The following is a 12,082-nucleotide window of genomic DNA, read 5'->3' on the forward strand; positions in this document are numbered from 1 at the left end:
TACTATACTCAATTTAAAGGGAATAAAATGCCCTTATTTACTATGTAATTTTAAAAAAAAATATGAAAAAATTTATAATCGTTTAAAAATCACGAGGGTGGGTTATTGACAAATGTTTTTGGACTAATTATTGACAGAATTTGTATGAAACTTATCTGCTTGATTGGCAGAATCCTTTGAAATTCTGATGGATTGGAATTAATTCTCTTAAAATTTAATGTTTGGTTGACACATAAAGGAATTATAATTTAAATATATTCCACCATTTTTTGGATTTTAAGAATCCTTCACATCAATAATGGAATTTCAACTTTCCAATAGAATGTTAATTTTTTTAACGACAAAACTACTATATATCTGAATATATAGAGCCGGTAAAACTTACCAGAACCACAACCACGAAAACAAACGAAAAACTACAACATTTTCACAACATAAACACAATACAAAATTTGAGTCGAATTAATTCCAATTCCTAAGATTTCAATTCCTTTAAAAAAAAATTTCAAGAATCAAACGGCGATGATGGTACGATAATTCGATTCCATCTACAATGACGGCTAAATAAGTAAATAACCATTGCATTGAGTGGACTCCTCAAAAAGTCAAAATGGGTGCAGCCTGTTCTTCATCCCCCCTTCCTCTTTCGTTACCCAATCACCATTCATCCACTCTCCACCCCAAATCACCATCAAATTTCATCATCTCCCCTTCTACTCTCACTTATTATTCCCATTTCCCCAAATCTTTACCCAAATCCTCAATGAATTCGCCCCCCAAATGCAGCAGTATTACAACCAACTCCTCAACAAATTCTCTGAAAACCCCCATCTCCGATCCTCACTCAATCGACTCAGAATTGGTTCAGAAGTTGGTTCATGATGCTCTTGTTTGGAGCTCTCTTCATGGGCTTGTTGTAGGAGACAGAAATGTGGAGGTTGTTTTTTTTATGATTATGATTGGTTTTTAGGTTATGTATTATTTAAAAGATTTTCGAGTTTGGATTATGATTGGTTTTCGGGTTTTGTATTATTTGAAAGATTTTAAAGGTGAGATTTTTAGTTTCAATTATGAATAATTTTGCAGAGATCAGGATTGGTTCCTGGAGTGGGAATGGTTCATGCCCCAATTGCTTTATTACCAAATTCATTTCCAGAAGCTCAGTGGAATCAAGCTTGTGAATTGGCTCCCGTTTTCAATGAGTTAGTTGACCGAGTTAGCTTGGATGGCAAGTTTCTACAGGACACTCTTTCGAGGTAATTCAATACCCTTGACATAATTGTTTGAGTATAAGTTGTTGATTAATCGGTATATATGTTCAAATATGCTATCGGAAAAAGTATGCAAGTGAACATTTTTATATAATGCATATGTTTAGTGTATGTCTTCTTGCTATAATGTTTGAGTTTAGCCTCGTTTTAGTTTTCTTGTGTTTTGCCTTGACAAAAAGAATATGTTTTCAGACTGGTTTAAATTTTACTAATGAATATGAATGTTTTCAAACTGTCTTTTTAAATCTTGAAATTACAGAACGAAGAAAGTGGACGCCTTTACATCCAGATTATTAGATATACATTCTCGGATGCTACAAAGCGGCAAGAAAGAGGTATCTTAATAGTGTATTTATTCTATGATATTATTAATAATCAAGCAAGGCATACAACCTACAATCAGTGTAGTATTCTTGCTGTAAATTACATGGAATGCCTCTTTCTACATGTACATGAACTATTAGACACAAAATTAGGTATATGGTTGGTATCTTATTCAGGTTGCTAAAGTTTTAAAATCTTTCTTAGGATATCCGCTTGGGATTACATCGCTCGGATTACATGCTTGATGAGAAAACAAATTTACTTCTTCAAATAGAACTGAACACAATTTCATGTTCTTTTTCTGGTTTAAGTTGTCTTGTCAGCGAGCTTCATAGGTGACATACATATATAAATATATAGACACACACATTCTATAATTTTTTAAGAGTAAAATGCCATTTTCGTCCCTGAGGTTTGGCCAGTTTTGCGACTTTCGTCGAAAGGTTTGATTTTCCGCATCTGGATCCAAAAGGTTTAAAATCTTGCCTTTTTCATCCGCGCGTTAACTCCATCCATTTTTCTCTGTTAAATCACGGGTATTTCCGTCTTTTTTGTTAACTTGAAGGGCACTTCGGTCTTTTTCAGGGGTATTCGGTCTTTTTACATAAAGTGAAAAGGACCGAATTGCCCTTTAAGTTAATAAAAAAAACAGAAATATCCTTGACTTAAAGGAGAAAATGGATGCAGTTAACAAGCCAGATGAAAATGGCAAGATTTTAAACCCTTTGGATCCAGATGCGGAAAAACAAACCTTTGGACGAAAGTCGCAAAACCGGCCAAACCTCAGGGACGAAAATGGCATTTTACTGATCACTTCAAAGTGTTCAATTTTTAATGAAATTTATATCTTTCATCTTGCAGGAGCTTACTTTCTCATTACACAAAACCCCTCGGGCTTGATTCAGAAAAGGTTCCAATAAACGCGTCAACAAGTAAGTTTGCTGAGGTGTTGGCGAAGGCGTGGGCCGAGTATAGCAACCCGAGGTTCGATTTTTTCTTTTTCATGCTGATTTGTTTTTTTTTTTTTTTTTTTTAATATAATGTGGTGTTAGAAAGATTTGATAATTATGTAATACAGTGCAGTAGTATTGGTGGTGGTTCAACCTGGAGAAAGGAACATGTATGACCAACATTGGCTTACTGCAACCCTCAAGGAAAAATATCCTTTTGACCTTATAATATATATTTTTTTATTCTTAATTTAAATAGGTTGACGGGTCAACCTGTTTAGTCAAACGGGTAATCAGGTGAAATATGATTTGATGAAAAGTTTGTAAGGAAACTTTTGCAAGAAAACTGATCTTTAAGATAAATGCAAAATTATCCACCTCTAATTTAATCAACTTTTAAAAACGCGTATGCAAACACAAATACGAATTTGTGGTATTATGCTTTGAGTGTTAAAAGTAGTCCTGAGCTGATCAACACACATAACGTTACAAGTATCCGGAAGACACTGGCTGAAATTGATGCACAAGGGAAGATTCTTGCAGATGGAACTCTTCAAGTGTATGTATTATTATTCAGTTGACGAAAATTTTCGAATGAACGGCAGCTGAATGTTGAAAGATTTCAGGGATGGTGAAACCGTTGCGGTCATATATTTTAGAGCTGGATACGCGCCCACTGATTATCCTTCCGAATCGGTCAGTAGAAATCGTGAAATTTTTATTTAAAAAATTTCTTTAGTATGTTTTATTTTTCATTTTTTAAATTTACAAGAGAAAGCGAATGTTCGTGTATGTTATAGGAGTGGAAAGCTAGGCTATTGATGGAGGAGTCATCAGCTATTAAATGCCCTTCAATATCATATCATTTAACGGGTACCAAGAAAGTTCAGCAGGAGCTTGCAAAACCAAACGTGCTTGAGAGGTAATGCTAAAAGATATTTATCATTTAAACAAGTATAGGGCTATCTAATCTTAAGGGGTGGCCGTGTTAAACTAGGGGTGCTAAACGGGTTGTGTTCATGGGTTGGCAACCCAAAAATCGTGTCATACATATGTACCCGAACACGACCTGAATATTCGTGGGTTGACCCGAACACGACCAGAAGTTTTTATTTTTTAATTTTTTTTCACAAAATAATATATTAAAATTTTACTACAAAAGACACAAAGGTATATAATACAATTGCATTTTAATTACATAATTTAATGTCAATTTCTATTTTTAAGTTATAAATATGGCATAAAACACCCACCCAATTTAATTTATGACAAAACATATTGTAAAAAAATAAAATATAATATAAATAGGTTAAAGGGGTCAACCCGCCAAGCCGTTCGGGTTGACACGAACCCGACGCGTTTAGCTAAACGGGTTCGCGGGGTTCAACCTGAAACTGACACTAACCCATTTAGACTAAACCCAAACCCGCGAATTTCGTGTCAGGTTCATGTCGTGTCAGAAATTCACACCCCTATGTTAAACGCTTGGTTTCCTCTAGCAGGGGTCTCATGTTCTAATCCAAGCCCATGAGTTTTCCTCAACGGGTTCTCACGGTTACCAAAAAGAAATATAGGGATAATGTGGGAATCTGATGGTTGATCACTTGTTGTAATGGTTTTGAGTATGATAATTGAATGCCGTATGGGTTATTATTCTGGGAGCAGGTTTCTTGAAAACAAAGATGACATTGCGAAGCTTAGGGAATGCTTTGCTGGATTATGGAGTCTTGACGATTCTGATGCTGTCAAGAATGCTATTCAACAGCCAGAGGCATACGTCATGAAACCGCAACGAGAAGGCGGAGGTCATACATCTTATATATTGCAACTATACTATATATCTTTATCATCTTCTTTTCCTTTTTTTTCCAAACTTGAAACAACGTTTGTTTACATTTTTATATTATATTTTTCAACTCAGGTAACAACATTTATGGAGACGATGTTAAAGAAACACTATTAAGATTGCAGAAAGAAGGGTCTGAAGAAGAAGCGGCTTACATTCTCATGCAAAGAATATTCCCAGCCGTTTTCCCAACGCTTCTTGTACGAGAAGGTATTTGCTATAAAGAACATGCAATATCCGAACTCGGGATATTCAGTGCTTATTTAAGGTATCCTATACTTTCCGCAACATCATGTTGATTATTTATTTTTTAGTATGATATCATCTGAGCATATGCATTGATATGCAGAAACAAGGAGACGGTAATTAGTAACGAACAATGTGGTTATCTGATGCGCACCAAAGTTTCTTCGTCAAATGAAGGCGGTGTTGCTGCTGGTTTTGCCGTTCTGGATAGCTTGTATTTGAGTTGATATAAGATAATGTAAGGATCAGTAATCATTCCTTAATGATTTCTGGCTCAATCAAGAGCTAATAAGTTACCGTTTCGGTTTGATCCTTGTTGCACGCTTATCTGTCAGATACCGAAAGTTGCGGCATTTGTAATGAACTTGTATTTTATTCATGTTGTGAGACTTGAGTCAACTACAAAAGTCAAATCTTAGAATACTGAAAAGCGAATACTTTTTCTTTTATCTTATCTTATTATCTGTTTACATAAACAGTTGGAATTACAAAGTGGATACATGAACCTAGTAACTAAGTTTCTCAACAATTTCTACTTGTTCTTTCATAGTGGGATAAAGAGCCTCAACGAGATTTAACAAGAACCCATCAGAACCATGTTTTGCCATCAAAGAAACCGACACAGGAAGACCGTTATATTTCCCTAGTGGGATCGTCACCTGTGGACCAAAACCAAGGTGCAAATATTTCAATACGGCTAGCGAGAAATAAGTAGAAGTGGCAAAATGGACGGGTCGGATAACAGGTCAAACAAGGTCAACCTGATATACTTTTCGCCACAATTAGAAAAAGAGTAAAATGTCATTTTCGTCCCTAATGTTTGGCCAGCTTTGCGACTTTCGCCCAAAGGTTTGTTTTTCCGCATCTGGATCCAAAATGTTTGAACACTTGCCATTTTCATCCAGCTCGTTAACTCTATCCAATTTTCTCCGTTAATTCAGGGGTATTTTCGTCTTTTTCCTACTTGTTTTTGTTAGTAAGGGTATTTTAAATCACATAAAGTGAAAAAGATCGAATTGCCCTTTAAGTTAACAAAAAAAAACGGAAATACTCGTGACTTAACGAAGAAAAATGGATGGAGTTAACGAGCCGGATGAAAATGACAAGATTTCAAACCTTTTGGATTCAGATGCGGAAAAAACAAACCTTTGGACAAAAGTCACCAAACTGACCAAAACTCAGGGACGAAAATGACATTTTACTCATAGAAAAATGTTGAGGAGGTTCTGACCTGGCAAAATCCAGACACTCCAGCTATTGATAACAAGCTGAACGCTCGCGCACGAAATGTTTCCAATGAAGTGGTCTCTGTTTGCAGTTTAGGTGGAGGTCCAGGAACAGTCGGGATCACAATTACGCCATTTTCCTAAACACATAACAGGAAAAGTTCTTGGATTAATGTAGGTACATATGTTTTGAATGTCATGACACGAGTTACTTACCCCTAAGAGAGCAGCGAGGGCTTCCTGTAGTTGGGTCTTCACAGACTCGCATGCACCGATGTGTTCTTCAGATGTGTTGAGGGCATCAAGTATCCGTTCTGATAAACCGGGGCCCAAGTTAGGTTTCACCGTGCTCACCCACTCGCCATGGTTCTTCTTGAATTCAAACCTACGCTCAACAAGAAGGAAAAACAACACATTATGGAAAACTACTGAATTTTTGCCATGCCTATGATGGTCCTATATGTGTTATAAGTCAACATATTTACCAAAATAAATCCAAAATGCACACCTTTGTAGCAACCGCATGGCAGCAGAGAGAGCCGTCAAAGATTTTATGCTAAATTCTTCGTTTTCAGTATCGTTCTCCCTGAAATGATTCAAACTAGGAACTTTGCTTTCAACGTAGTCCCCGAGGTTAACAGGTTGCAAAATTTGACCTCCGGATAACTTCTCTATGGATGCAGCAATAACGTTGGTCACGCGAGTGCTTGGGATACTAAAAAGCTTAAAACAATCTTCAGCAATTAGAACTTGACTAGGTTGCACTAATTTTTCATTAGGCAACTGTAATAATATCTGCCCAACATGGTTTAAAGTCACGGGATCCCTAGCAAACCATCCTGCATAGAATTGGCAAATGCGCGCTCTAAAATACAGCTTTTACAGGTATTAGCATGCCTCAATGTGTAACAATCACAACTTACCAACAGTATCGAAACTTTGAGCCATGGGAATAACTCCTTCGGTTGAAACAACTCCATGTGACGGACGAAACCCAAAGATTCCACAATACGATGCAGGAACTCTTACACTTCCTCCAGTGTCCGTGCCTATACAGATAAAACTGTTAAAACTACTGCACAACTCAGAGATTACAGAAACGTCTAGACAGCTTAAACTCACAGTTGAATGGCTCATCAAATGGAACTCACCTAAAGAGAAATCAACAAGCTCAGCACCAACTGCCACAGCAGAGCCACTTGATGATCCTCCAGGGACGCGGTCTGGTGCACAGGGGTTAACCGGTGTCCCGTAGTGTACATTTTCTCCATTTATGCTGTGAACAAAACGTTATCTCACTGTAAAACCTTTGTATTAGTTTTCTCTAGGGGTGTGAACGAGCTGAGCCGCTCGTTTAATAAACCAGCTTGAGCCCGAGGTCGAGCTTGAGCCGGCTTGCGAGCCTAAATGAGCTTTGATTTATATAATTTTTATTTAATATATTAATATAAAAATATTACTATCATTTACAATATATTATATTATATTTTATATAAAAATTATAATATACATGTAAGTAATTGTAAAATATATGAATTAAATATTTAATAAACAATAAGCAAGCCTAGCTCGAGATTGAGAAACTACTGACGAGCCGAACTCGAGCTTTAGAAATAAAACAATAAACGAGCTGAGCTCGGGCTCCGCTCCGCTCGGCTCATTTACACCCCTGGTTTTCTCATGTTCTGCAAATGGAATCTGTATACATATATCTGACTGACCTATAAGCCATTTCATCCATGACAGTTCTACCAAGACATATAGCACCAGCATCCAACACAGCTGAAACAGCTGGAGCTGTGGATGTAGCAGCAGCATGAGTCCTTAACCAATCTGGATTCCCAAATCCAGACACATAACCTTCCATGTCAAATCTGCAGCCGACATAAACTTTGAAAACGATCATGTTTCAAACATGTAGATACATAGACAAATGTATACGAAACTCACATGTCTTTGACGGCAAATGTGAGGCGATTCAACGGAGAAGAGGTTGGTACCGTCGGGAGGATGAATTTCTCCATGAATGCTCCGTAATCGGTGGTGGTTCCGGTCATTGTCATTGAAATTGCAGTTGAAGAAGAGATAGAATTAGGGTTTGAATATGGGGAGTAGAGAGAGGTTTAGAGTGAAGGAGATGAATGGATAAAAGCTCCACTGGCACTCTGATAGGTCCAAAATGACAGTTGTCTGTTTAAATGGGCACGTGAAAGCTTGTGAGGATAATCAGCACGCCTTTGTCTTTCTAGCTGGCTGTCGTTTGACACGTGTGGCTCTTTGGCGCTGTAGTTAGTTCGGTTCTTGGCTAGAGTTCAGCGTGTGGTCTGTTTATTGCTCGTCTACCTGCTATCATTATATAATTTGTGATAGTGATTGAAATGAAGGAAAATTTAAAAAGAAAAAAATTGAGGACACAATTACGTGATTAATATTTATTATATTGTGTTTGTTTTAATATCTTCATGGTGAAGTTGACATTGAAGGGTTGATCTGTTCGTATTGAAGATGAATAAGAAGACGGAGATGTTTAAAACGGGGTGTTGAGACAAATGTATATGTTGTTCAACACTTCAACCTCCTCCTTCAACATTGGGTTATTTCAACATTGGGTTACTGGCCTCACTGGTTTTATATTATAAAATGTAGTTGTAAAATGTTACTGTTTATTTGTATATTTGAGAGAATATTGTTTATGCTCTATTATTTTTTTAATATATTTTGTAAGTGGCTATGAGTGGAGAAGAAAAAAATGTATAAGAAAATATTATTTAATTGAAAGGACAAAGAAAATGTAGTTATTTTTAGTATAATTATAGGGTAAAATTGGTGGAAGGAGTGTGAATGCTCTTAGCGCAAAGCCTCTATGCCATGATCCAGGTTCTTTTTAAGGAGAGAACCGTGGAATAAAGTTGAAAAACAATTTGCGTCCGTAAGAGTTTTTTAATGGAAAGAGGTGGAAAGAAGCTGAAAAAAGATTTATGTTTATTTTTTTAATGAATTGAAGGGAAAGGAAGCTGAAAATATTTGTATTTCTGAGTATGGATCAGCAATTTGGTATCAGTGCCGGAAAATACCGGTATCGGACCATACCGTACCAATCGTATTTCGGTACTGATTCGATAGCCATATTTGGCTTTTTTCGGGATTAGTACTTTTGGTTCGATATGATAAGATATTTTACCGACAGTTTACTTTCGAATATCATACCGAGCATTTTTCGTGCCGGTATCGATACCCATTTTTACGAATTTTGGGATCGGTACTTTATGTTCGATACCGGTACACTAATGATCTCATCCCCACTTCTAAGTTTTTTTATTAGAAAGAAGTAGAAACAAGAGAAAGAAAGATTTTAATGCTCTCCCATGCTAATTTTTCTCCCGAAATTGGTGGATTTTGAGATAAAGGAAGATTTCCTCATAACATTCCACCTAGTTCTTTGCTAACATTGTTGAGGTTTCCTAGGTGAGTCAAAATCCACCACATCAATCCTCTATTTATAATCATTACCCTAAACCCTAACCTAACTATTTAAATTAGGTTCCAAGTTAAGATAATCCGTACTCGTTATAATTTTGGGTGTTTTTGTTGAATTCCACGCTCCAAAACGCTAAGGAGCCCGCTCCCTGGGCGTTTTCTTTTTCAAAAAAAAAATCGTTTTGGCGTTTTTTATCCCACGTCGTGTTCAAAAGTTTTGGCCAATCACCGTTGTTCTACTTTTTCTTTGTCCAATAAAGTTTTTTGATGTTTTTTTATTTAATTTTATTTACACCCTTTTTAACATAATGCACACATCCCAACTACACCCATTTTAGAAAAAACGCCCCATCGTTGACTGGACCGTCACATGACGCACAACGCCCATGAGTAAAGACATTATTCATGTGTACCACTACAGATTTTCTAAGTATTAATATTAATTCTAGCCCAATAAGCTTAGTTAATCAGCCCACTATTTAATTAGGTATAATGGTTTATTTATTAAATCAAACCCATTTAACTATATGTATGTATATATATGCATCAACCAATCAACCTATCTCTTTTAAAAAACTATATTTAATTAGGTATAATGTTTTATGATAACCTTAAGCAGCTCAACGAGGTGGATAAGGAATTTTTGGTCTCCCCGTTTTCTGATACCGAGATCAAGGATGCTGTGTTCGGTTGCCATGATGACAAGGCCCCCGGACCTGACGGTATGAATTTTAAATTCATAAAGGCGTATATGCATTTATTCGAAGGGGATTTTCGGTCACTTTTCAGTCAGTTTTTTAGTCACGGGGTATTCAATAACGGTAGCGGTTCGTCATTCATTACTTTAGTCCCAAAAGTCAAAGACCCGGTGTCAATTAGTAACTATCGTCCTATTACCCTGGTGGGTGTAATGAGCAAGGTCATTTCTAAAGCTTTGGCTAATCGGATGAAAGTGGTGCTTCGTAAGGTCATCTCTGGGACCCAATCTGCGTTTATTAGTGGTAAATGCATCCTTACGGGCCTCTCGTCATTAGTGAAATTTTATCTTGGATTAGAAAAAGGAAGAATAAAGCTTTCTTTTTTAAACTAGATTTCGAAAAGGCATATGATAATGTTAACTGGAAGTTTGTTGACTCGATTCTTCGTCAAATGGGGTTCCCTAATCGTTGGTGTCTTTGGATTAAAGGAGTTATGGAATCGGCTAGATCCTCTATCCTGGTTAATGGAGCTCCTACTTTTCAGTTTCAGTGTCATAAAGGGTTGAGACAGGGAAACCCGCTTTCTCCTTTCCTCTTTCTTACGGTTATGGAAGCTTTGTCCTGCATGATCGACAAGGCGGTTCAAGCTGGTAAATTGAAAGGGATCAAGATGCCTAATAGAGGCCCGGTGGTTTCTCATTTATTTTTTGCGGACAACGCTATTATCCTTGGAGATTGGTCTAAGGAGGAGGTGTCAAATGTGTTAAGGATTCTTAGATGTTTTCATATTTGTTCGGGTCTAAAGATTAATATAGATAAATCCAACCTTTACGGGATTGGCGTGCCTTGGAATGAGGTGTCTAGCATGGCGTATGAGTTAGGATGTCATCTGGATAGCACTCCGTTCAAGTATTTGGGTCTAGTGGTCGGCGCTAACATGAATCAGGTCAATAATTGGTCTCCGGTTTATGAGGTGTTCCGAAACCGTTTGGCTTTTGATGTACTGAAAAGTACATATGTTTATAGTGTATATTTTGGTCAGTTTTCAGTCGTTTTGAGTTTGTTTTAAGTTAGAACTATGATACTGCTGACGTTAAGCTTTGATTTCAGGTCCCGTAGCTTAAAGTGTTGAAAAACGAGGAAAAACGAGCAGTTCGGAAGAAAAACGGGATTCGTACGCGCGTCGGAGAAGTTGGAAATCAGAAAATAATAAAAAAATCAAGAAATCGAGCTTTGAGGCGCCGCGTGACGCCACACCACCCTCGCGTCGCGCGAGGGTCTTGATTTTGACCGGGTTGAATTTCAGGATTAGGGTTTGACTTTTATTCCCAAGAAACTGAACAAAAACCCTAGTTACGAATTATTGAGACTGGGGAGCATTCTTGGAGCATTCTTTGAAGGCAATCGGAGATTTGAAGGCACGGGAATCATTGGTACGAGTCAAGAGTGAAGAATCGAAGATTTAATCGGGTTTTCTAATCCCTTATTTTGTCGATTACTTTCTTGAAACTTTGTTACGATGAATTCTTTGTTAGACAATTTCGTTTTGTGTTTGATTACTAAGATGCTTGGCTAAACATTTAAACCACCTAGACTATGATGATTGGATTGATATAAAGATTTTACCTTTTTCGTTATTTGCATGGTGTTTATGGATTGATTGTGTCTTGTAAAAGGTTTGATTTAATGATTTGATGTGTATGCGTGCTTTGATCCGGTTTATTATTGTTAATTGCTTCGTATGATTCTTAGTGACGGTCTATATCACAACATAGAGTCATGCTAGGGTTTAGATCTTGGTGAGTGTCTATATCACGTAATAGATCTTAATTCTTTAGGGAGAATCGCGCGATAACCTCTAGAAGTAACTAATAATAATTTGCTAGGTCTTAGTGTTCTACTAGTCCTAATAACTGGGAAGTGAGGGGCTATTGGTAGGTCTTACCCGGCGAATTGCTTTAGATAGGCCTTGGGAAAGGTTATGTCTTGGTTTACCTGTCGGTCTTATTAGTCTATCAAATCAAATCTATTACTTCAAACTACC

At 37.0% G+C, this 12,082-nt stretch overlaps 2 protein-coding genes across 2 annotated transcripts; one reads left to right on the forward strand and one right to left on the reverse strand.

Annotated features, from left to right (window-relative positions):
- Window positions 1-526: 526 nt before the first annotated feature.
- Window positions 527-5,089, forward strand: LOC110903719 (glutathione synthetase, chloroplastic). The gene is made up of 12 exons (XM_022149499.2): window positions 527-937; window positions 1,087-1,256; window positions 1,531-1,606; window positions 1,800-1,930; window positions 2,457-2,579; window positions 2,674-2,754; window positions 3,024-3,104; window positions 3,172-3,241; window positions 3,346-3,467; window positions 4,211-4,350; window positions 4,467-4,659; window positions 4,741-5,089. The coding sequence occupies exons 1-12, from the start codon at window positions 611-613 to the stop codon at window positions 4,862-4,864; spliced, it is 1,638 nt and encodes a 545-aa protein (XP_022005191.1). The 5' UTR covers window positions 527-610; the 3' UTR covers window positions 4,865-5,089.
- Window positions 5,053-8,038, reverse strand: LOC110903720 (amidase 1). Its single transcript, XM_022149500.2, has 8 exons — window positions 7,814-8,038; window positions 7,585-7,737; window positions 7,015-7,139; window positions 6,787-6,912; window positions 6,372-6,702; window positions 6,080-6,248; window positions 5,869-6,003; window positions 5,053-5,296 (listed from the first exon to the last, which is right to left on the reverse strand). Exons 1-8 carry the CDS (start codon window positions 7,924-7,926, stop codon window positions 5,144-5,146), a joined length of 1,305 nt encoding a protein of 434 aa, XP_022005192.1. The 5' UTR covers window positions 7,927-8,038; the 3' UTR covers window positions 5,053-5,143.
- Window positions 8,039-12,082: the final 4,044 nt, after the last annotated feature.

The sequence above is a fragment of the Helianthus annuus genome, chromosome 14 (genome assembly GCF_002127325.2).
Source record: "Helianthus annuus cultivar XRQ/B chromosome 14, HanXRQr2.0-SUNRISE, whole genome shotgun sequence".
Lineage (NCBI taxonomy): Eukaryota > Viridiplantae > Streptophyta > Magnoliopsida > Asterales > Asteraceae > Helianthus > Helianthus annuus.